Source organism: Anolis sagrei, chromosome 1, assembly GCF_037176765.1.
Source record: "Anolis sagrei isolate rAnoSag1 chromosome 1, rAnoSag1.mat, whole genome shotgun sequence".
Lineage (NCBI taxonomy): Eukaryota > Metazoa > Chordata > Lepidosauria > Squamata > Dactyloidae > Anolis > Anolis sagrei.
In genome coordinates, this window is record NC_090021.1 from 278,522,042 (window position 1) to 278,547,530 (window position 25,489).

General features: G+C 41.5%; 1 protein-coding gene across 6 annotated transcripts in view; it reads left to right on the forward strand.

The window, feature by feature from the left end:
* Nucleotides 1-25,489, forward strand: part of DGKZ (diacylglycerol kinase zeta) — a 198,283-nt gene that overhangs the window by 80,147 nt on the left and 92,647 nt on the right. For 3 of the 6 annotated variants that reach the window (XM_067462746.1, XM_060763875.2, XM_067462745.1), the window contains exon 2: nt 21,369-21,461. The exons of the other annotated variants lie outside the window; for them this stretch is intronic. In XM_067462746.1, the coding sequence (XP_067318847.1) occupies nt 21,369-21,461 (93 nt within the window). The remainder of the gene's footprint in view (nt 1-21,368; nt 21,462-25,489) is intronic. 6 annotated transcript variants of the gene reach the window in all.

The following is a 25,489-nucleotide window of genomic DNA, read 5'->3' on the forward strand; positions in this document are numbered from 1 at the left end:
TGGCAGGCTCCCTGTGATGACATTGGTGGTTTCCCCCTTCCATGGATTGACCCTTGACTTACCAATGATTCATACCAAAATCCATGATTTTGGCCCAAAACCTGCCCTTGTCTTATATATGTATTTATACGGTAGATAATTAGATGTGAGTTCAGTGATTTTCTGAGTGAATCTTTTAGGCAGGCATCAACATGAGCATACTGAGGCTAAGACTCAGCTCATGTGACTTGTGTTAACTTTTCATTAGCTTTGATGCACAGAGATGTGTGTTTTGAATTTTAATTCTCCTTTTCATATGATGATTCATCAAAGCACTTTATTTCTCTCCTTCAGTCGAGATGGGTTCTCCAGGGTGAGAATAAATCCAATTTTATTTGCTGTCATCTTCAGCAAAGGTTTCCTTTGTATTTGGTGATTGATGAAACTTTTTTTTTAACTCCACAAAAAATCTGCTTGTCATTACAGGTATATTTTATATTATTTAGCTGTGTTAGATTTTTGTGTGTAGTTCAGATTTTACAAAGAGTTTGTATCATTTTGTGTACTTTTATGTACTTATAGAGGCGAGACTTGATCAGAATGCTTTCACTCCATTGAGGTGAAGGAATAACATAAAACTTTTCTAATTACACATTATTAAGAATATATTATAGACCAGTGTTTCTCAACCTGGGGGTCAGGACCCCTAAGGGGGTCGCGAAGGGGTGTCAGAGGGGTCACCAAAGACCATCAGAAAACACAGTATTTTCTGATGGTCATGGGGATTCCGTGTGGGAAGTTTGGCCCAATACAGTCATTGGTAGGGTTCAGAATGCTCTTTGATTGTAGGTGAACTATAAATCCCAGCAACTACAACTCCCAAATGTCAAGGTCTATTTTCCCCAAACTCCACCAGTGTTTACATTTGGGCATATTGAGTATTCGTGTAGAGTTTGGTCCAGATCCATCATTGTTTGAGTCCACAGTGATCTCTGGATATAGGTAAACTACAACTCCCAAATTCAAGGTCAATGCCCACCAAACCCTTCCAGTGTTTTCCGTTGGTCATGGGAGTTCTGTGTGGCAAACCAAATCCATCGCTGATGGAGTTCAGAATGCTCTTTGATTATAGGTGAACTAGAAATCCTAGCAACCCCAACTCCCAAATGTCAAGGTCTCTTTTCCCCAAACTCCACCAGTGTTCACATTTGGGCATATTGAGTATTCGTGCCAAGTTTCATCCAGATCCATCATAGTTTCAGTCCACAGTGCTCTCTAGATGTAGGTGAACTACAACTCCAAAACCAAAGGACATTGCCCACCAAACCCTTCCAGTATTTTCTGTTGGTCATGGGAGTTCTGTGTGCCAAGTTTGATTCAATTCCATCGTTGGTGGAGATCAGAATGCTCTTTGATTGTAGGTGAACTATAAATCCCAGCAATTACAAGTCCCACAGGACAAAATCAATACCCTCCCCCAATCCCACCAGTATTCAAATGTGGGTGTATTGGGTATTTGCGCCAAATTTGGTCCAGTGAATGAAAATACATCCCACATATCAGATCTTTACATTACTATTCATAACAGCAGCAAAATGACAGTTATGAAGTAGCAATGAAACTAATTTTATGGTTGGGGGTCACCATAACATGAGGAAGCGTATTAAGGGGTCGTGGCAATAGGAAAGTTGAGAACCACTGTTATAGACAATCTCGTACTGGAGAGATCTGATAATCATTTAAGCCCTACATAATCTATATTTCATTTATATGTAATTGAGAGGATAGGTCACATTGGTGTATAGCAGTGTTTCTCAAACTGGGGGTCAGGACCCCTGCAGGGGTAGCAAGGGGGTGTCAGAGGGGTCACCAAAGACCATCAGAAAACACAATATTTGCTGTTGGTCATGGGGTTTTGTGTGGGAAGTTTGCCCCAATCCTATCATTGGTGCGGTTCAGAATGCTATTTGATTGTAGGTGAACTGTAAATCCCAGCAATTACAACTCCCAAATGTCAAGATCTATTTTCCCTAAACTCCACCAGTGTTCACATTTGGACATATTGAGGATTTGTGCCAAGTTTGGTCCAGATCCATCATTGTTTGAGTCCACAGTGCTCTCTGGATATAAGTGAACTACAACTCCAAAACCCAAAGTAGGTGCCCACCAAACCCTTCCAGTATTTCCTGTTGACCATGGGAGTTCTGTGTGCCAAGTTTGGTTCAATTCCGTCATTGGTGGAGTTCAGAATGCACTTTGATTGTAGGTGAACTCTAAATCCCAGCAAGCGCAACTCCCAAATGACAAAATCAATCTCCCACCCCCACCCCACCAGTATTCAAATTTGGGTGCATTGGGTAATTGTGCCACATTTGGTCCAGTGAATGAAAATATATCCTGCATATCAGATATTTACATTATGATTCATAACAGTAGCAAAATTAGAGTTATGAAGTAGCAACAAAAATAATGTTATGGTTGGGGGTCACCACAACATGAGGATCTGTATTAATGGGTCGCAGCGTTAGGAAGGTTAAGAACACTGATGTATAGGTTCCTTCAATTTTCTCCAGGAGGATTTCTCTGATCGATCAATTGCATATTTCAGAGCAGAATATGTTTAGCTTGGAATAGCAAAGATTGACAAGTGATATGATAATTATCTTCAAGTATCTTGAAGATTGTTGCATGGAAGATAAGAGCATTTAACTGAAGATGAACTTCCTGTTCAACAGTGAAAGAGGCTACTTTTTAAAAAAGATGGATTCTCCTTCATTTGAGTTTTTAAAATAGATGTTAAGTGTCAATTTGTCAGGAATGTTTTACTGTGGATTCCTGCATTGGCGAGGGCTTCTCCAGACGATACTTGGAGCCTGTCCAACCTTACATTTCAAATGAAAGCACATAAAAACTGAGAAAAGCACATGACTGGACTCTCTCTTTTGAGATAGTCTCTCTTCACTGTCACTGCATTGAGAGAAAAGCCAACCTTCAACTTCCATTAGTGGCCTTTGTTTTTAATCACACTGGGATTTCTAACACCAGAATTCTCTTGTGCCTCTGTTCTAGTGAACAGAAATGGGAGGAACCATTGGAGGTATCTTGTAGTGCTTCTCCAAGGCTTTCTGTGGGAACAGCATGAAGATGGCACCCACAGTATTATTCTTGGAAAGAAGTTTGTTCTTGTGACTGAGAGGTAGGCATGGGGCTGGGGAAGAGGAAGAGGCAACTTCCTCTAAACCCTGAGCTGCTGCAGGTCGGGCTCCTGCATTTTGACATCAGGCCTATTTTTGTATCTTGTAATTGTCTTAAGGGAAGTGTTGAATAATTGGCTCCAGCACTAACTGAGGGAAATGAAGGCTGCATGTATCCGGGTTGTAGCTTGGTAATTCTTCTAATTGGGCTGATAAGAGTTGCAGATGGTGAGGATTAGATTGCTTTTTTAAATTTCCCAGTTGTCCTGAAGGGACACTTTCCAAATAATGATTAGGTGCCAGCGGGGAAATATGACAACTAATTCCCTCCCTTTATTTTGTTTGTACCAGGCAGTGAAGATAAGATTGCCAACAGTCATCACTAGTAGGACTGATGTTGGAGTCTGCATAGCTAAGGACTTCTCTAATATTCCTGACAGAGGAGTAGGCAAAAAAGAATTGGTGTCCAGTGTTTTTATAAAGTGGAATATTTGCCTCCTCTTGCTTCGCTTTACTGTGAGGTCTGTGTCTTTTTTCAGCAGTGTGAAAAACATGAAGTAGGGCATAGCTAGTTTCATGCCTGGAGTATGGACACAGTGTTGTGCTTCAAAGGTGGGAGACAGAGAGGAGACCAGTTTCATTGAAGCTCAGTTAAGTAACCTTTGAGGAGTAATTTCTCCTCCATCTCAAACTGCCCTGCAGGCTGATATGGCTTTTCCATCCAAATGAAATAAAACTATTGCCTGACGTTCTCTTTCCATTCTATAGAATAGAATATTTCATAACCATCTGGTACTTCATTTGCGATGTTGGGCTCTTACTGTTAGTGACATAGAGGGCTTCCTATACAGAGAAGCAAGAGCGAGGACCTCAAAGAGATCAAGTCAAAGGCTATAAGAAAAGCCTCCTTTCCCATTTGCCTCATGAAAGAATCATCGATAAGGAAAATAGAAAAACACCCTGAATGACAGCCCCAGCTCTAAATTGGTGCAAAATGAAATGGGACCTGAATGTCAGCTGCAAAGGAAGATAGAGGGATACATTCCAGGCAGGTCTGCATATTTTACAGTTTGGTGGCAGAGGCAGGGCACTGGGAGATGTACAGTGTTTTAACTGCAATTGTCTCCCAATAGTTGCTGATTTTTAACTTCTCCTAATTTACATTTCCTCATGGAAGGCAGTGAATAAATGGGCTGAAACCTGGTTTCTTTTACACAGAGCTGTTTTCCAATATTATTCTTTCTGTTCTGTAGATTTTACATGTTGTGGTTTGTGTGCAAATTAATCATGTCAGGAAGTCAAAGTGGAGTGAATATCAGACCTTAATGATATCTGTTTGGCATGGCTCATGAGCGACCAGATTTCATTGCTTATTTCATTTCTCTGGGAATTATCTTGGTTTATTATTATTATTATTATTATTATTATTATTATTATTATTCTCAACTGAGTGGGTTGGGAAACTTGCCCCCTAGAAGGTTTGACTGGCAGCGCAGCGTGTTAAACCACTGAGAAGCTGAACTTGCTGACTAACAGGTTGGCAGTTCAAACCTGGGAGTGGGGTGAGTTCCCGCTGTTGGTCCCAGCTTCAGCCAACCTAGCAGTTCAAAAAATGCAAACGTGAGTAGATCAATAGGTACTGCTTCTGCAGGAAAGTAAGGGTGCTCCATTCAGTCATGCTGGCCACATGACCTTGGAAGTGTCTACAGACAATGCCGGCTCTTCAGCTTAGAAATGGAGATGAGCACCACCCCTCCGAGTTGGACACAACTATACTTAATGTCAGGGGAAACCTTTACCTTTTACTATGGCACCATTACATCTTGCCAATAGAGTTTTCACACTTTGATACCCAAAGCCAAATGGATTAGAAAGCTGCTTTAATGAATAATAATGGAATGTAAAACATGCCTTATTTTCTAATATATTTTCAGTTGCCATGGGGCAGCATGTGCATGAGTAGTGGTGGAAAGATGGTGGAGATGTGGAACCAATCACATTATTTTTTGATGTGCAAGAAATAAACGTAACTCCCACTTCTAACCCTAAGCCTTGGTATCATCTGGTCTTGGATGGGAGCAAGGTATATAGAACCTGCCAGAATGGGAACTTTTCTCAAGGAACATTGCTGGATTTCTAATTGGCTTGTTTCTGGGCTTCAGTTCTGTGGGAATAATCATATCATACCTTCTGAAGCCTAGATACCTCATTGCAAGCACACAAATGGGGTGAAGATGTTGTACTCAGCTGCATTGCTTAGAAGTGAGGAGAATACATTTTCTACAGTTGTTATTAGCATTATTTTTAGTACTTATGTCAGTAACTTACTTCATGATGAACAGCAAGTTCTGCGGAGCATGTGATTGAAATTACAAACATTTGAAAAAGAAAAACTAACCAAATTCATAGCTAGCAAGAAGAGGAGAGTGAAAAAAAATATATCCCACACAATCAAGCTCTTGTGTGTGGTGTCAGCATTAGTGGAGTGGCATGGATCTGTAAGAGAAATTTTGTCGATTGTGGTTTGTGCAATGCAAAATGCATAGGAGGGGTGTTACATTACAACCAAAATGCTACATTACATTTGGTTGTAATGTAACAACAAAACATCTTTATAACAGTATCAAGAATATTTATTTAAAAGCTTACTTATAGCCTGTTTTTATTACAAAATCTCTCAACAGAATATACATTAAATCAAGACTCGGCTTAAAACCATTTAAAATCATATACATAAATATGTTGTGGGAAATCAGGCCTCAAAGACGTTTTTATTTTGTTTATGCTGACACCTAAATAACGTCAGTGTTGTTTCTGATGGAGCCGCCAAGGGGAGGACATTCCACAACTTTATTTATATTCCACCCTTTCTCCAAAACTAGGGTTGAAGGCACTAACAGGTTGAAATCTACAAGCAGTTCCAAGTTCTGTACTTTTGCAGAGTCTGGAAAAATGCGTAGTATGCTCTGTTGAGCCGGAAGAAACCATGAGTGGTACAGGCAACAATGAGAAGAGGAGTGTTGTGTGTGGGTTTGATCCTTTTTTGCCTAGGGCATGACACGCTATGAGACAGTTTCTAAGGAGATAGGGTGAGCCCTCTATATTTAGCCTTCAGCTGTACTACTTTGGAGCTGTGGTTTCCTTTGGTGTTTGTGTTCTCAGGTGACCCCCCCCCCTCCCCAATCCGATGCTTAACTCAGACCCACACCTCTTCACTTTCTTTAAGAGGTGGAGCTCTTTTCCTCTTGAAGGTTATTGCTTTAGATGTGGTCAGCTCAGCTGCGAGAGAAGGTCAGTGCCTCAGATAACTGTCTTACATTCTTCACCTGCATTTTGTCATCCCTCTAAAACATGAAATGAGTGGACCTTTCATTTCACTCTGCACAGTGAAGTGTGTCCAAGCATTCATGTAGTGCCAGTACTCTGTGTGATAACTAGTCCTCGGAGCATTTAAGTAACCTGCTAAATCAATGGTTCTTAACCTGTGGGCCATGGAACACCAGTGGGCCAAGAGGATGAAAATCTGGTCCACTAGCCTCCTTCCTCTTTATTTTATTTTATTTCCGCTTTTTTCATGCTTCCTGCCACTGCTTCCCTGTTGCTGACAATGTCATATGTTCTGTATCAAAAACTAGAGCTGATGTGGTCTATGCAGTGCAATGTGTGGGACTGGGTCCCCCTGTTATGATCTGGTCATCGACTGTAATAAAGTTTACTTACTTACAATGCAATTTTCTGAATCAGCACCCCAAACCAAGGCTGCTAAAGTTGACCAAAACCCTTTGGGTACTAATGTTGGAGAGTGATCCCTGCTCAAAGTGGTCACTGGTCAAGAGGTCACTGGTCAAAACAAGGTTGGGAACCACTGAGCTAAAGGTTCAAGAGATGGGACCATTTGATTTCTGTAGTTTGTCTTTTCTAATGATATGTAGAATTACCATATTTTCCAGCATATAAGACGACCTGCAGATTTTCCAGTTAAAATATAGAGTTTGAGATATACTTGCCGTATAAGACTACCCTTCTTCCAACGCACACCAAATAAAAATGTTAAAAAATCAGATTTGATTTCAATATCGTAATTTTTCTATTACCGTACCTCCTTCTCTGCTTCTCAGATCTCACACATGTGCACCTGTGCTGCTTCACTGCAGTCCTCAGGAGTGAGATCTGAGAGGCAGAGAAGGAGGTACAGTAATGCGATACAAGGGCAGGCCAGATGGGTGAAAGAGGTGTGATTTTCTGGGCACACCGCCACTCTATCCATTTTTTCCATGCCCTGACATTCCAGACGCCTGCAGCTTGCTCTGCCCTTCACTTACATTTTCTTGGTGAGGCACCCCCTCAGCTCATCATCGGGACTGCGTTTATTTATTTATTGTGTCAGGAGCGAACCAAAACAGTTGTATTGTATTAAAACAAACAAACAAAACACCAAGTTTGCCAACTTGGTATTCTAGTAACTCCAGAAGCGGGACTGCTTTAAGTCACTTCTGCCTATGAATCCTGGTGAGTGGATTTTATTCTACGTCCTTGTACAGCACCACCCTTGTTGCTTTCATACAGTCGCCTCATATGATGGGGAAGCGGCTGCGGCCGTGTTTGAGCTTCCCTGCACCATATGTGGCAACTGCAGATTTTTGAGTCTGACTCAAAAATCAGCACCTCCCTATAAGAAGGCATCTGGCATATAAGATGACGCCTGACTTTTGAGAAGATTTTCCTGGGATAAAAAGTAGTCTTATATGCCATAAAATACAGTATTTTATTTATTGACTTACTTTATTTATACCTCACCCTTCTCACCCCAAAGGGAATGCAGAGCGGCTTACAACTATGATTATATCGCCATGTAGTACACTGTAACTTACTTCTTAGTGCAAGCTTTTGTGTTGTGGAATATGTACTTTTAAAAACAAAGGTGAATATGAACATAATTCTGGTAACGTTGAGGAATGTAGATGGGCTTGCTGCGCAGCAAAGAGTAGCAGACCCGTATCTTTCTGTGATCCTTCCCTAGTTCTGTCTCATCTTATCCCTACATGCAAAAAGAAAAATGAATTAATGTGGCTGCAGGAAACCAAAGCCATAGCTTTTAAAGAGTGGGGCTGCCACTCAGTTTTGTTCCGGAAAGGACACTTATCTCTATATCTAAAGTTAGTCTTTTGTCTTGTACAAAGCTTCTCTGTGGCATACCCAATAATACAGACTGTATATCATTGCAAAGTGCCTGTAAGCCTTCATTTATCTGCTTGGTTTATTGTTTTGTTGCATGCTCACTGAATATGCAAAATACATGATCTTTTAATGCAGAGATGATTAGGTTGTATACTACTATCATGTGCTTATTGTCCTTCAAGCCATTGAGTGGAAAAAATTGGCTCAAAGTTATATTTGTGTCAATACACACACATGGAAGTGGGTTGATACAACAGAAACCACACAGTAAGTTGAACTTTGTGATAATATACGACAACACAAACTATCTGAATTGAGTACAACACCCATGTGGACTGTCATGAGTGATGTATTTATTCAGAAGTCTGGTAAAAATGAAGGACCTAAAATACCAATTTTCAAGCTTTACCTTAACTATTGGAATGATACACTTTTTTTGGGAAATACTATAACTGCACAACTTGGCACTAGGTAGGACAAAATTAAAATAGGCTAAATTTCTTTGAACCACAGATAGGTTTTTAGCGCCTCACCAAACTACAACTCCCAAGATTCTATAGAATTGAACCATAGCAGTTAAAGTTGCATTAATTCCACAGTGTAGATGCACCCTATGACTTTGAAGTTTACTAAAATGGTTAGCCTTCCAGGTATCACATGATTTATGGTGATGCAACCTCTCAAGCAGTAGGTTTTTGTTTTTATTTTTAGCTTCCTCCTCTTTAGCTGTTTTGTTGCCTCTTTCTCCTTGCTCCTGCACCCAAACCCTCCTCTTGGAGGGGGCTGGGGCTGGTAGTGGCTCCATCTCCTGCCAGCTACTTATGGTTCACCATGGCAGCTGAACGAGGCGCCTGGGCCCATGGAGGGAGTATGGCTGCTGTGGCCTCAGCCCTGGCCAAACGTGTTGGTTCTCCTTGGCTTGTGGCTTCCCTGTATCTTCTACTATCACCCTCTTCAGCACTTCATGCTCCCCCAAGGGTGCTCTTGACTTTGCATGGATATCTCCTGGAGCACAAAAGGGTGACCAAGGCAGGGGAACTGGTGAGAGTGGCAGCCTTTGCGAGCTGCCCAAAGTATTTTGGAGGGTTGTATGTTGTGTTTATCTGCTATAGTGTCTTCTCAATTTACAGTCTTGGCTTATTTTAATCCAGCCTTGGCTGTGAAATACTGTTAACTGTTCTCTTTTCACACTTCATTAGATCAAAAATACCTTGCTCATGAAAGAGTTTGTTACTCATTGCCGTTAAATTCAGACTTTCCACCACAGATTGCAGCTTGACTTTTCGAAAAGAACTCTTGCCTCTGCTGCCTACTGTGAGAAGTTTGTCCTACTTCCTGTGATGTCCTCAGGCTGGCCAAAGGCATCTTCGTATTTCCTGTGTTCTAAGACAAGAACCTTTCATCAAGCTCATGCGTTTTGGAAAATGTTAAGTGTAGGAAAATCTGTGCCTGGACATCCTGGGCAGAGTCATGATTACGTACCGTACCATGCTATTCTTTTCCATCCTGGTTAAATTTAGTGGGACTCTGTATCTGATTTTATTGGAGAGACTTTGCATTCTATATTATGCTCTTGTAGGAATGGGGGGGGGGGGGGGGATTGACTTTTGAATCAAGTTTTTGGTCCCTCTGCTTAAGTAGTACTATCAGTTTAGATGGGCAGTGCTCTGCCTGATTCCAAACAGGTATTTTTCCAGCCCTGCCTGGAACTTCCATGCATTGGAGGTTGGATCTCATTTATGTAGAAGACATTAACACCGAACCCTAGATATGCTTACAATACAAATTTCCTAAACAGCAACAGAGTGCTTTCTGCTTAATCATACTGAGTGAGACTCCCTGGTCCAAAAAGCTGTGGCCAGATTGCTAACTGGGGTTGGCTAGAGGGAGCACAAAACCCCCCTGTTGCAATGGATTCACTGCCTGCCAAATTGTTCTGGGCACAATTCAAAATTTATTTATTTATTTATTTCATATATTTATATCCCACCCTTCTCCCCACAAGGGGGACTCAGCGTAGCCTCACATGAGCATCAGAGGATGCTAACAGCATAAATACCATAAAAATTACAATTCACAATAAAATCATTTTAAAACATTGTACATCATCATCACTGAAATTTAACAATAAATTAATAGATTAATGTGCCAGTAAAACCAAGCCGAGCCAGGAGAATCCATATCGCAAAATCCAAATTTCCTTTTTCTATTGCCGCTGGCCTCTAATCGAACGCCTGGCCCCAGAGCCAGGTTTTCAGTTGTCTTCTAAAGGATAGGAGGAAGGTGGCCAACCTGATATCCTTAGGGAGAGAGTTCCACAGACGGGGGAGAAGGCCCTGACTCTAGTCCCCGCCAACCGTGTTTACGAGAGTGGTGGGATCGAGAGCAGGGCCTCTCCTGATGATCTTAAGCTTCGTGATGGTTCATAGCAGGAGATACTGGTCCTGAGCTATAAAATCCTATATGGCTCAGGTTCAGGCTATTTGGCAGATTATATCTTCCTGTACAGACCTGTCTGGGCCCTGAGATCCTCAGGAGAGGCCCTTCTCCCAGACCCATCTCCATTACCAGCTTGGCTGATGGGGACACAGGACCAGCCCTTGTTAGTGTCTGCCTCTTGATTCTCGGCACTGTTTGGCTAGGAATGTCAGAATGGTGTTGCATATGTCATTGCATTGAACTATTTTCTTGTGTGATGACTTTTTTGCAAGCCATGTATTTTTTGGGACTGACCAGATGGTATATTTGAAAGAACATTTCCTAAGACTGACAAGGTAAGGGTAATTCCTGTTAGCTACTTCTCCCTGGTGGTGCAACGGGTTAAACTGCTGAGCTGCTGAACTTTCTGATTGAAAGGTTGGCATTTTGAATTCAGGGAGCAGGGTGAGTTCCTGCTGTTAGGCTCAGCTTCTGTCAACCTAGCAGGTACCACTTCTGTGGGAAGGTAACGGAGCTCCATGTAGTCATACTGGCCACATGACCTTGGAGGTGTCTACAGACAGTGCCAGATCCCCAGCTTAGAAATGGAGATGAGCACCATCCCCCAGAGTCAGACACAACTAGATGTAATGTCAGGAGAAACCTTTACCTTTATTTTACTAGGCACCCTATGACAATTGCTGAAAGAACAGAGTGTGACATGTGTTTGGGTTTAATCGGACACTCCAGTTGCAGTGCTGTCTTCAGCAACCCACCATGCTTACATTTGCACACCTGCTTTTTCTTGCTCTTGCAGGCATTTTGAAATGCTTTCTGTAGGCCCTGCAGACCGTCTCCTGACAATGCTAATGGTCATTGTTGAGCTGTTAATGCACTTCTGTTAAAGCTATTCCTGGCAGTGCCAGCTAATGGCAAGCTTTAGTCATGATACAAATATGGTCACAAACCTGGACGTGGGTGTATTCCAATAAATGCTGCCTTGAGGCCCTCTCCTGGGAGGAGAGGTAGTGGTGAGATGAAAGCAGTCTAGACAACTGTGCCCTTTTTCTTTATCGTTTTAATCAATTTCTCAGTGGCACTTCCCAAGATTGAAATCTTAAGGGTGTGTTTGCATGATAAATATATTAATTGAGAAGCATATTTATTGGAGATGTTCTGGCTAAAGTGGACATACTCAGAGTTTGGAAATGTCCTCCTTTTTTGAGATAAACTGACTGTGTAATTTTGGGACTTGTAGTCCAAGGAAATAACTTTTCAGGCCTTGCTCTGGCACAAGCAAACTTGCCATATAGTATATCTCATCTGTGAAACTTAAAGACACATACTGATTTGAATTTGGTGTTCATTTCTGTTACTTTTGATGTTAGTTTGCATCAGGTGATGAACTCTCCAGGCTCTTATAACGGAATAACATCCTTTCTTCGACTTGTGTTTTGGTGGCTAATACTTCCCCCACACATACAACGTTCCTCTGAACTTCACAGATCCTTCCTCCCACACAGTTTCTTTTCTCTTAACAACATCCTAATGAGAATTTCCTAGCCCTCTCTATTAGTTTTTTCTACTCAATTTCTCAGTGTGGTGAATATTGGGACTGAATTTTCATAACAGTGAAATAATTCAAAGTTGGCCTTTTTTCCCAACTAAGTATGAATTTAGAAACTTTTGTCTACAATGGTTATAGATCCAGCAACTTCTAGGTACAGTTGTGTGGTTGAGTTAAATGGGAGTATAATTTTAATCTTGATGTAATGTTTGCCCAAGGCTGAAAACACAAATATAGTTTAGGCATGGGTCGCTGTGAGTTTTCCAGGCTGTTATGGCCATGTTCCAGAAGCATTCTCTCTTGACGTTTTGCCCACATCCGTGGCAGGCATCCTCATGTATTAGACATGCATTTTTTGTAGTGAATTTGCAAGATTGCTGCCCTGGTTAGCATGTGATACCCTCAGGTTCTCAATGTTACTTTAAAAAACTGCAACACATTTTTTAAATTTTTTTTAATTACACAAAATTTGGATGAAGTTCAGAAACTAAAGGAGAGCAAAAATCAATATGTGGTGCAAAGTTTAGATTTCATATTCAGAACAAAAAAACAACTTCATAGGCATTAGCATAAGCATCCACAGTGTGCCAAAGTTCAAAGTTTTTTGGGAGCGAGATGAAATATGCAAAGACAAAACCAAAATGACAAAAACTATCAAAGATTGCTTAATATGCCACACTCTAAAGCAAATTGAGTTTGCTTTGCCTGTTGGGTTAGAGCTCGCATATCTCTAGCTCACTTTTGTCAGAAACCGTAAAATGCTGGTGTTGCCTTCTGCAGAGTCCATTTGAAAATCTGTTTTGTAAAACCACGATTGCCCTGCAAAAGACAGGTGAAATGTACAGCTGCAGCTGAATAAAAGTCGCATGGCTCATCCCTGCCCTCACCCACCACATACAAGCCTCTGTTCCCAAATAATAAATTGTTGCCACAACCATCCCCCTTTATTCACCTGTTTTCACAGCTGCTGCTTGTGAGAACGTCTGGGAAAAGAAGAGGTGAACACAAAAATAACATGAACCTTTTGTCAGGGAAGTTCTTCAGAAAATTCTATATGCCTGATACATTCTGAACACTAAACGTTGCTTTCAGAAACAACTGGAATTACTTGTTGACTCTCAGGGGGAACAGCTTTCACTCGGGAGAGAGGAAATTGCTGCTTGCGGCTGGCATTGCCGTTAGACAGAGTAAACCCTACCCCAGGGAGTAGATTTGGAGCATTAGGAAATAAGAGAAAATTGTTAGTTATTTTGATCTGTTACTGTTGTGTCGTTATTGCCAAGAATGGTGGGTGGAGAGGTACCTGTGAAGTTTTTCTGCCTCATTTCCAAAATAATATGACTAGCTTTGGATGCTGTGAGCCTTGAGTAGGTGGGGGAGCTCCCTGCTTTGAGTGAGGCATCCTCTGCTGTATTGGCTGCTGGGTGCCAAATCTCACCAATCACAAATGCCCACGTTCATCTTTGACCACAGCATGGGGAAGGGAGCAGAGTGTGCCAAACCATACATTATCTACTTCATGTGAAAGTTCTCTTTCAATCACATTAATTGCATCGCATCTTCTGTGGCCATTGGTGGCTCTAGCCTCAAGCTGCCCTGATTCTGCACTAAGCTTCTTAATCAACAACCAGACGGTGGGGTTGTCATCAAAAAACACAGCTTACCTTATAGTCTTGAGAAGGCTGCAGAACATCTGGAGGGTACCAAGCTTGAGGAATCTTGACCAGATGAAAATTATAATATATGCTTCCCTTAGATAATAAATCTTACTGTGTTAAATGTAATACCATGCTCCTTTAAAATAGCAGGTTTTCCTGGTGCCACCCCATTAAGGTATCAAATAGTGCTAACCAATCCTATTAGCCCTTCCTGTTACTTCTCATGCTATTCATGCTATTCATTATACATTCAAAGTTCGCTCTGCCTAGGAAATAGTCACCGTGATCTTTACTTTATGGAGCAGATAGTACTGCTATGTGGCATTTGGAATTCTAGATCTGTAGACTCTTTAGCATCACTTTCCTTTGGGTTTGGGACCAAAACAGTATCATTTCCTGGCAATCTCCCTGCATTTTCCTGGGATTCATTACTAAGGAATCAATATTGTGTGTCACGGCCTTAGATTTCTAGGAATCTATACTTACTTACTTAGGTGATCCCTCATTGTCCGAGTAGGATTATCTTCCAAGATCAGTGTACTGGCGGTGGGTTCGTAGGTGACTGTGGAGCCCCATTCTTGATCTGCATGTTCTCCCACAGTGAGGGCATTGGTTTCCAGGTAGAAGGTGGTCTTGGTTGGCTTGACGCGCCTTCCTCTTAGCACGTTTCTCTCTTTCACCCTCCATTCGTGCCTCTTCAAATTCTACAGCACTGCTGATCACAGCTGACTTCCAGCTAGAGCTCTCAAGTGCCAGGACTTCCCAGTTCTCAGTGTCTATGCCAGAGTTTTTAAGGTTGGCTTTGAGACCATCTTTAAATCTCTTTTCCTGCCCACCAACATTTCGTTTTCCATTCTTGAGTTCGGAGTAGTGCAACTGCTTTGGGAGATGGTGGTCGGGCATTCGGACAGCGTGGCCAGTCCAGCGAAGTTGATGGCAGAGGACCTCCGCTTCAGTGCTGGTGGTCTTTGCTTCTTCCAGCAAGCTGTCTGCTTGTCTTCCCTAGAGATTTGCAGGATTTTCCAGAGGCAGTGCTGATGGAATCGTTCCAGGAGTTGCATGTGACGTCTGTAGACAATCCACGTCTCACAGGCATATAGCAGGGTTGGGAGGACAATAGGAATATAAAAATGTCCAGGTTACCTGGACATAGCTTGGGAAATAACATGATGATTTCCTTCTGTTGATAACAGGTGTGGCTTGGTGTTGTTAGGTCAACATGGTAGGGGCCATAAAAAAAACCCATATCTTACAAGACAGTATGATTTTGTTACTGATAAAATAGACAAAAATTGGGGAATGGTCATTTCAGCCTATATACATCTCAGTGACCTTCTTCAGGGTTCTCCCCCCCCCCCCCCAAATAACAACAATTATTCACTGAACATTTGGAGACATGCCTCTCTCTCTCTCTCTCTTTTTTTTTTGTGGACCCCCTCCAGGTAAAGAAGAGTTAAGCCAAGGGAACATTGTTAAGAGGCAAAGGAATGCTATATCTTATTATTATTATTATTATTATTATTATTATTATTATTATTATTTAGATCCCAAGGAAGCAGATGAAACAATAGATCATATCCTCAGCTGCTGCAAGAAGATCGCGCAGACAGACTACAAGCAGAGGCATAACACCGTTGCTCAGATGATACATTGGAACTTGTGCCACAATTACCATCTGCCTGCGACAAAGAACTGGTGGGACCACAAGCTGGAAAAAGTTACAGAGAATGAACGCGTCAAGCTACTCTGGGACTTCCGAATTCAGACTTACAGAATTTTGGAGCACAATACTCCTGGCCTCACGATCGTGTTAAAAAACAAAGTATGGATTGTCGATGTTGCAATGGCATCATGGGGAGGATGGTGAGCAGCCCCCTCCCCAAGTGGCACCTTCTACACTAGGCTGGATTGAAGAGAAACAACTGGAAAAGATGACACAATATGAGGATTTAAAGATCGAACTGCAAAGACTCTGGCACAAACCAGTAAAGGTGGTCCCAGTGGTGATCGGCACACTGAGTACAGTGCCTAAAGATCTTGGCCTGCACTTAAACACTATAGGCGCTGACAAGATTACCATCTGCCAGCTGCAAAAGGCCATCTTACTGGGAACTGCACACATTATTCGCCGATAAATCACACAGTCCTAGACACTCGGGAAGTGTCCAACATGTGATCCAATACAACAGCTAGCAGAGTACCTGCTGTGGACTCATCTTGTTGTGTTTCAAAAAATAATTATTAGAAGAAGAGGAAGACGACAACTTTATTTGTATTCTGCCCTATCTCCCCTAGGGGAATTCAGAGCGGATTCCAGCAAACAAAAAACACAGATGCAAACATTCATTGTCTCAAGAAAGGTATAAACATGCATACATTAACAACCCACCTAATCCCAAGCAAACCGACATCAAACAACTAATTATAATATAAGACTTAAAATTGCACAAATAGTTAAACAGTAAAATAATATCAAACCATTAAAACATGAACCTCAATTAGTAGAGCTCCCAAAGGTTCATTAAAAGATTTTAAATTAACTATAATTGCAATAATGTCTGCGGTGCCGGCCAACCCACTAGAGCCAGAGTACAGTGGTAATATACAATCGGAGGTGTATTAGCTGACTATCATTCTCGAGACCTTCTCTTCTCAATATGCTAGAGAGCACAAGCGGGATTTTAATTGTTTTTTGAAGGAGAGGAGGGAAGGGGCCATTTTTATCTCTTTAAGGAGGGCATTCCAGAGGTGGGGAGCGATCATGGAGAAGCCCCCCCTTCTCTCTTTCCCAGCAGTCGTGCATGAGACAGAGGTGGAACCAAAAGTAGAGCCTCCTCCACTGACTTCTGTGACTAAGTTGGTCTATAAGGGGAGATGCAGTTTTTCAAATAGCCTGGACCCAAACCTTTTAGGGCTTTAAAGGTAGTAGCCAGCACTTCGTATCTAGCCCAGAAGCAAACCGGCAGCTAGTAGAGCTGCCATAATATTGGAGTATGATTCTATGCACTTAGTTTCTTAAATATTTTATACTATTCCTTCCTCTTAGCATGTTCCCGAGGGCTTCTCGGTTGTCGGTATTTATTCCACATTTTTTAAGATTAGCTTCATGATCATCTTTAATCATTCTGTTTTCCGTTCTTGAGCTGAGAATAAAGTAACTGCTTTGGGACACAGTGATCAGACATTCAAACAATGTGGATGGTCCAAGAAAGTTGATGGTGGAGAATCAGCTCTTCAATGCAGGTGGTCTTTGCTTTTTTTCAGATCATTGATGTTTATCTGCTTGTCCTTCCAAGAAATTTGACGGATTTTTTGGAGGCAGTGTTGATGGAATCTTTCCAGAAATTGAGAGTGACATTTGTAGATGGCCCATGGTTTGCAGGCACACAACAGAGTTGAGAGGACAATAGCTTTATAAACAAGCATCTTGGTATCCCTACAAATGTCACAATCCTTAAACACATTCTGCTTCATCCGAAAAAATGCTGGACTCGCAGAAATCAGATGGTGTTGATTTCAGTGTCAATGTCAACTTTTGTGGAGAGGTGGCTGCCTAATGGTCAACATTTTCTAGCGCTACACCATTAAGTTTTATTTCTGGCATTGCAGAGAGGTTGGTTGATGCCTGCTGGTAGAGCACTTTGGTTTTTCTCACTGTTAAGTGAGAGGCTAAGCTTCAATGTGCTTCTGAGAAGGTGTTTAATGTGGTTTGTAGGTCTTCTGAATGAGCACATATTATGTTATGGTCAGCATATTGGAGTTCTATAGTGACCTTACTTTTGGATTCCAGCCTGCTGAGTTGAAAGAACTTGCCATCTGTTCAATATGTGATTTCAAGGTGTAGAATCATAGCTATGAAGATGGAAAATAAGGTTTGGGCAATAACTTATCCCTGATTTCGCCTTAAATGGGCATTTTGTGAGCCATTGCTGTCCAAGACTGTTCCCATCATGCCATCATTGAGGAGTTGCAGAATGTTCCCAAATTTATCAGGACATCCAGTTTTCAAGAGGTGGTCCAGAGAGCACCTATGATTCACGGTGTCGAAGCCCTCTGCAAGATTGATTAATGCCATGTAGAAAGGTTAGTTTTGTTCTCTGCATTTTTCTTGGAGCTGTTGTGTAGTGAAAGTCATATTCATTGTTTCTCTGGACAGGCTGAAACTATTCTGGGATTCAGGGAGGCTGTCTTCTGAGATAGGTAGAAGGTTGTTTGCGGGGATCCCTGCAAGGATTTTTCTGATGGTGGATAAAAGAGATAATTTCCACAGTCTCTTCTTTCTCCCTTTTTCTGAAAAGGGCGATTATAATGGCATCCTTGAAGTCTGCTGGGATCTTCTGGTCACTTTTTCAATCAATCTGTGGAGAGTTGCATCAGCTCAGGCCTACCTTCTGTAAAGAGTTCAGCAGGAATCCCATCAGGCTTGCTACCTTTGTTGTTTTTTAGTTGATTGATGGCTTTGCTGACTTCTTCCAAAGTAGGCAGTGCTTCAAGGTCATCCCTGGTTTGTTGTTGAGGGATTTGCAAGATATTGGTACTTCTCTTTCCAATATTGTAATGAGAGTTGTTTGTGAATGCTGACAGATGCTTCATACAGATGCTTCACCAGGTTGTGTCTGGTAGCATAGCTGATTCCATGTCTTTGTCATTCCTGTTCAGGGAGTCCCTTCCAAAAGAAAGTGTAGCTTTTTTTTTCTTCCTTAGCTATCCCTCTTCTGCTCTTTGTGTCTCTTGTAGTGCTGCTATATCAGTGTTAAATACTTCAGCTTCCTTGCAATAATAGCAGTCCTATGTCCAGGGCGTTCACTGTGTTATCCAACAGTGTCCATATGTTCTGCATTCCAAAATTTATTTGTTTGTTTTTTTGGCCACAAGGTGGTGACTCTTCTGGATGCAACAGTCCAGTCAGGGATAAAAGAGGCAGACTATGTTTAGGGCACCTTTTCTAGCCTCCTCCCCATTTGGGGTGAGCAGAGTAGAACCTAAGTAGGGCTGTTCAGTTTTGGACACAGCTGCCGAACCTCTCAAGTGCCTTGAGTTAGAACAACTGAATCGGTATCCACTGCCCATGCCTGTCTGTAGTCAGGGGCTTTTGTATTTCATAGTTGTGTCCCCATCGCCACTTGCCAATCACCTTGGGACTTTTGTTGGTTATGGTTTGTCTTGGAAGATGCCTGTGTGAAAATTTGTTTTATTTGTGGAGATGAGTGCATAGTGACAAACACACAGTCTTCACAGAAAGGTTTTGATCCAATGGCATGGCTATCACAATGACCGGTGGCTTCTCATCTGTTGCAGCCGTTGTCCCCCATCACTGCCATTGTAACATGCATCATGTTATCATTTGCCTGCTCCAACATTGAGGTCTTCACATCATGCTTTGTCTGGTTTCTTCCCTGTGGCCTTGCCACCATGAGAGATCTTGCTGGGAGTACATGACTCTTGATGACTTTGCTCACAGGTTCACTGGAACACACAAGCCACTTCACCACAACCAGTTGATGATACAGCAAGGAGGAGTAAAACCCATGGGATGCCATTGAAGACAGGACTCATGAATTAGTCATAGGTCTTGCCTCTGTTCCTTCTGAAGGCAGCCAGTTGTCTTGTGTACCTTATTTAAGAAATCTGAATTCCAATTGCTTGATGTAGAGAATAGGTGGAGAACTTGAAAGGGGCTTCCTAGTCGTTTTCTATCTCTCTCGGCTTTCTAGGATAGATTCCTTAGTCTACTCTAGAAAGAACAGTTGTCAACATTCATAGGTATTAGACAAAGTCAATTCAGTGTACTTTACAGTGTTTCAAAGATTTTATACTTTGGAACTTAATGCAAACAAGCCCCTGTCTCATTTGAGTCCCAGTTAAACAAAACTTCATGGTCACTCAGTGCAACATACGGCTGGTGCCTTACCTCGGTGTATTTGATGTACAAATCAATATCTGTGTCTAGCACTCAAGGTGAATGAATGCTGATGATGACAGCACCAGGAGTCAGTCTGGGGCAATGATCTGAAGAGGGGGAGGGTAATGGAGCTTCTCCTGTTAGATCTGCCACCTGACTCTTCTCTCTGAGCTTCTCCCTGAAGTATCTGGGTCACACACATTGAGAGAGTGTTGAAATGTGTTGACAGAGCCACTGGATGATTCTCCTTCTCTCTGTAGGGAGGTAACTCCACCTGCTGGTGAGAAGTGCACCTTGCACTTATTGCGACTTCTCAAAATTATGGGCCACTAAAAGTGGTGAAGGAGGGAGAGGAACATGTGCCATGGGGAATCCTGACCTCCTTTTAGAGACCTCAGAAGAGCTGGAATTCACACCGAAAGTGAAGATATTAAACAGACACCTAGATTGTTTAAGCACCTTTGGTATGCTAGTCACTCTATGTGTAAACCATAGTTGATTGATTATGTGAGTAATGCGTGGAGATTTTAGCAATAATTATAAAGAAAAAAACTTGCGTAATGCCTACCCTTGGCAACAGGCACCATATTGGAGGAAGGATTGCCTTTTGTGTATGACGAGGGAGAATTCTTCTAAGCGTAATCTGTCATCCACAGATAAGTTTTTCTGGTCGGACTTTTTCTTCTGTTTCAGGCAGACAAATATTTTGGGAAACTCCACTTGTAATTTGCTAATGCAGCATGTGGTAGCAGCCATATGTAGATATCCTTATCCTCCCTAAAGTTTAAAGCTGTCAGTGACTGCTAGTCTTGAAAATTAATGGGTCAATATCGTGAAAGGTTGTTGCTGAATTTGTGTGCAGCTGGAGGCTTCAGATTGATTGTCCTGTAAGACAAGATACCACCCTAGATAGGGCAGATATGAGAGCTTTTTAAATGTAGAGGAGCCCATTCCCTTGGGGGAAATGCTGTGAAGGAATATGCACCCATGACTGCGTAAGACCAGAGTCAACTGTGGTTGGGACTAATATTAGTGGTATTTTCTTTCTTCACTTCCCTTCTTCTTTTATCTGCCTATTTTTTGGCATTTCCAAGAGCTGATCCAACAGTATTCTTACTATGTTCACCTTGTGAATATCCGTTTAGTATCCAAACTGAGCTCAGTTTGTTTTTCTTAAGATAGGTATTTGCTTAAGCCAGAATGGGCCTAGGTTGGGTCCAAGTGGGAGCAACATTTATGGGAAAAACTGGCTATGGAAATGTCAGACAAGGAAGAGAACTGTCTGTCCATTTTGAAGGTATTGCTGGTTGCCCTTTAGAACCCATAAGCATGTCATTGGCATTGAGTATCAATCTGTTAATGGGAAAATTGCAAAATCCCCAAGGCATTCGGTAAAATGAGCAGAGAGGTAAGAAAAAAATCCAATTTACTTCCTAGTTGGGGCTTGCTGACCACTTTCTTTGTATTCCCAGACTCCATCACGGCGAAGTCCTGCCTTGCCACCAGGGCAGCCAACCTGGCCATGGCGGAGCCCACAGGATAAAGCACAGGCCAGCAGTTTATAAGTATGTGGTATTTTTGCTAGCTTGCCTAAGCTCTGTAGTGCTGTTAGCTGCAGCTCCGTCTACTGCTGAGAAAAGTCTCTCTTTTTCCACCCACGTCTTGTCCCTCTAGAGTCTGCACTAATTGGGGCCTCTGAACCAAAGGTTGCTAACTAAGTGTGCATGAGTCACTGGCCTTTGTGTTGGAGAGCAGCATACGACACTGGAACAGAATCTGCAAATCTGAAAATTTGTGCTGTGTGTGCTGTGTATCTTACCTCTTCGGAGTGGCATTAAGGCACGATGTTCTATTCCCTAATAACTGGAAGGCTAGTTGGACTTGGGCCTGGGGAGATCTTCTAAAAACAGCCTCTTTTTTAAAAAAACTGTTTGTTTCTGACTAATGCCAAACAATAACTGCATGTTGTTTGTGGATATTGCAAAACATGCATGCCCAAAAATGGAAATACAACTTGCACCAATATTTTTCAAATTGCAGCAACAATACAAGGACCCGAGATTTTTTAAGGGGAGGGGGCAGCTGTGGCTCTCCAGATGTTTTGGCTTGCAAATGATTCCTAGCTATTGGGGAAAGGATTATGACAGCTGTCATACACATGCATCAGGAAGGTCACGAGTTGCCTAACCTTGATCTGTATTAACTGCAAAAGCATTGTATGTATCTTGTGGCATGTCTTCCAGAGATGTTGTGTTGTGTTTCTTGGTTTTTATTGACTATGCTACATTCCACTGGGAATGTTCTTTTGTAATTCAGTGTAGAAACCGTGATTGTTTTGAAGGGAAAGGAGCACAGTTTCCTTCCAGGTATTTAGACTACAGCTCTTATCTTCTCTAACTGCTTTGGACCTTAAAAATGTTGAATGCTTTTCTAAATTGTTGTTTATACTGCCTTTAAAAAGCAGTATTTGCTGAAAAACATAACAAGAAAAAAAATCAGATACTCTGCCCTTAGATAACTGTTCCCAATACTAAGTAGTTCCCACTTGAGAAACGAGATACGAGTCTCCACTCAAGATATTCAGAGATAAAACTATTTTTAGATACAGTCCGATTTCTTATTCTGGCTTGGTTAAGGTAAAGAAATAGCATTGCTTGCCTCAGTTGGTAGCTTGTCCTGGGGAACACGTGGAGAGAATGTGACTCCCTTGGTTCTTCTGGAATCTCTTTTTAGGTTTCTGTCACTATCACCCATATTTTAGCTTCTATAGATTTAAGTCAACCTACATCTGTAAAAGCTTATGCTATTAATTTCTTTCTCTTGATCTCAAAGTTGCTACAAGAGTTCTTTCCATACTGATTCAGGCAGCAATTATTTTTGGAACAGCCACGAATTATTATTGTGGATGGTATGATTTTAATAGTGATTATAATGTTTAGATATTTTAATGTGCATTTCAACTCTAATTTTTTAATTTTTAAAATTTAAAAATTTAACTGAAATGTATTGTTCTCTAAAGGCATCAAATAGTTGCCATTTGTAAAGCCGCCTTAAGTCCCCTTTGGGGTAGAGAAAGGCGGGATATAAATAGAGTAAATATATAAATTAGACATGCCATGCTACTTATCAGTCTTCCTAGTCTACATGAGGTACAGCTTTTGTAGCCAGTAGTTATCTAGTTAAGAAGTAAAGACAGCAGTCTTAGAAGCCAAATTTGTCCCTTCTACCCTCTTTACGCAGCCAATCATTCATTTTCAGTATCATCCTGTCCTCTGTTCTTTACTGACAGAATTAATGAGAATGCCATGCCTCACACTGCTTCAGCTTCCTATACAACATTTCATAATCAGAAATAATCTGCTCAAAGGCGTTATTGGCTCTGTGAATGATAACCACATGAATAAGGAGAAAGGGGTGCTGTTCTGTTTCTTGCTGAGTTTTTGCAAATTGTCAGTGACATCCCAGGTATGGCTCCCAGGAGAACAGCACACTTCTTGATTTATCTCGTTAGCCTGGCATGCAGGTGCCTCTCTATTCCTGAGCAATGAATCCCAACCACTTTCTTCTATTGGGTTTAGAAGTTACCTTGACTCTTTCCTGGTCCCAGATGTACAAATGAGCAAGATATATAAAGTGATTGCTTAGTTGGAAAGGTTCTGAATCCCTTCAGTATGGTTTGCTTCAGACAGCGATTTGCCTCCAGGGTGTTTCTTCACATTTATAGGCCTCTTCCATTTTTCTTCACAATTTCTTCCTGTTGGTTCTGTATGATCCTTTCTCCCTTTGTTTTATCCAGGAAGTTCCCCTGTAGAGTATTGACCTTCTCTTCCAAGAAAGTTACCAATTTGCACCTGCTACAGGTGTAGTTTTGGTAAGAAGGCAAACATTGTACACACCTTGCATCAGACAACTATGATTCCTTCTGTCTCCTCCTCTGCAGTTATTTCTTTCCCCTTCCTTCATGCTCTGCAGAGTAGCATTGCTTCTTTGATTTTCCTGAAATATTCCTTGAAACATTCTTCCAAAATCCCCCTTGTATTTCACAAAAGCTAATGCTATAATTAATTAGTTAGCCTTGTGCTACAGGACTATGACAGGAAATCCAAATCCTTGTGTTTTATCTCATTGGTAAGAATAGTTGTTTCCTAAATGCTTTGGTCTAAGAAGTGAGAAGTTTGGGAGATGTGTAACACAGGACTTCAGACACCAGGGGGACTATGTGGTCGTCTCTTCCCATGCTATCCTTTCACCACAAATAAGCCATAGATAACATATTTCAATGAGATACAGTGCCCAATAACTTGGGTGGTTGTGTGTTCATGTGTGCTAATTTAATTTAAATTTTATGATCAGTGTCATAACTTACCCCTTTCTGTTGAATATTGCACTCCACCAATTTTTCTGAAGAAGTGGATTGAAATCCACAGAAGCACATGCTAAGGTAAACCAGTTAATCTTAAAGGTGCCACTAGATTTTTCTCCCAACCCATTTCATTTCTATGTCATTGCAAACTGTTTTCCTTCAGATATTTGCAAGTCAGTATCTATCTTTTCTTATCTTCCTCTTAACCTCCCTGAAAGAGACAGATCAGGGGGACCTTTGGGAATGGAGACCTGCAGAGACCTTCCCTGGGAAGATGCAAGAAGAACTCTCTTTGGTGCCTTTTATGGAGCACAGCATCCTCCTTGGCATTTACTCATTAGCTTCTACCCTGTGCCCCCCCCTCCCCCCATATAGTCCTGCAGCCCAGGGGAAGTTAATTTTAAAAAGGGAAGCCATTAATGAGAACTTGTTAGCTTCCCTACTGAGAGCTTTCTCTTGCAGCATTAATTCTCTTAACCCTGTACAATCTGGATTTGTAGCAGCTGTTAGATATTGCTAATGTATACTCCTGGGAGATAGTGCAAGCAAAAGCCAAAACCTGTCCTTTTCTTCTTCTTTTTGCAGTAGCCTAAAAAGATGTTGAGGAATTTCATTTTTTAATCTGGCAGGTGGAGAATTAGTCCATGAATGCATCTGTGCATCTGTGGTCATAATGCTGTGCTGTTACTTTCCCTGGTTCTGCTCCATTATTATAATGGTCAGGATGCAGTTACAATCCCTAAATCACCATGAAGTGTAAATTCATATGTTGTGGATTGCAAAGACTGGATTAAATGTCTAAAAACAAATGTTATTCAATTGGCCGTAGCCACATAGTTTGTGGATGCCTTTGTGCTGCTGAAGCTAAGGCAGACCAGGCCCTGTAATTTGCCTAGATGGAAAACCATGAGGTCAGCTGCATTGAAGCTTCTCAAAATCCTCAGAAGAAGAACATGATACATGAAATAAATAATGCTGTGTGAATCTCCTTTCTCTGTTGCTGGACTATTCTCCAGGTGACCTCAACCATGTCAGATGTTCTCCTTTGCTGCTACTACTGCTTTCATCCCTGATATGAAACAATCCATATAGAGTGGCTACTGCCTGAAAGATGAATCCGAGTGAACAATGCATTTAGGCATTTTTATACAATGCAACCGGGACATATCTGTATACTAATCCTTCTTTACTGCTTTCTTTCTCTTATCCACATGTGTAAATTTCAAATAA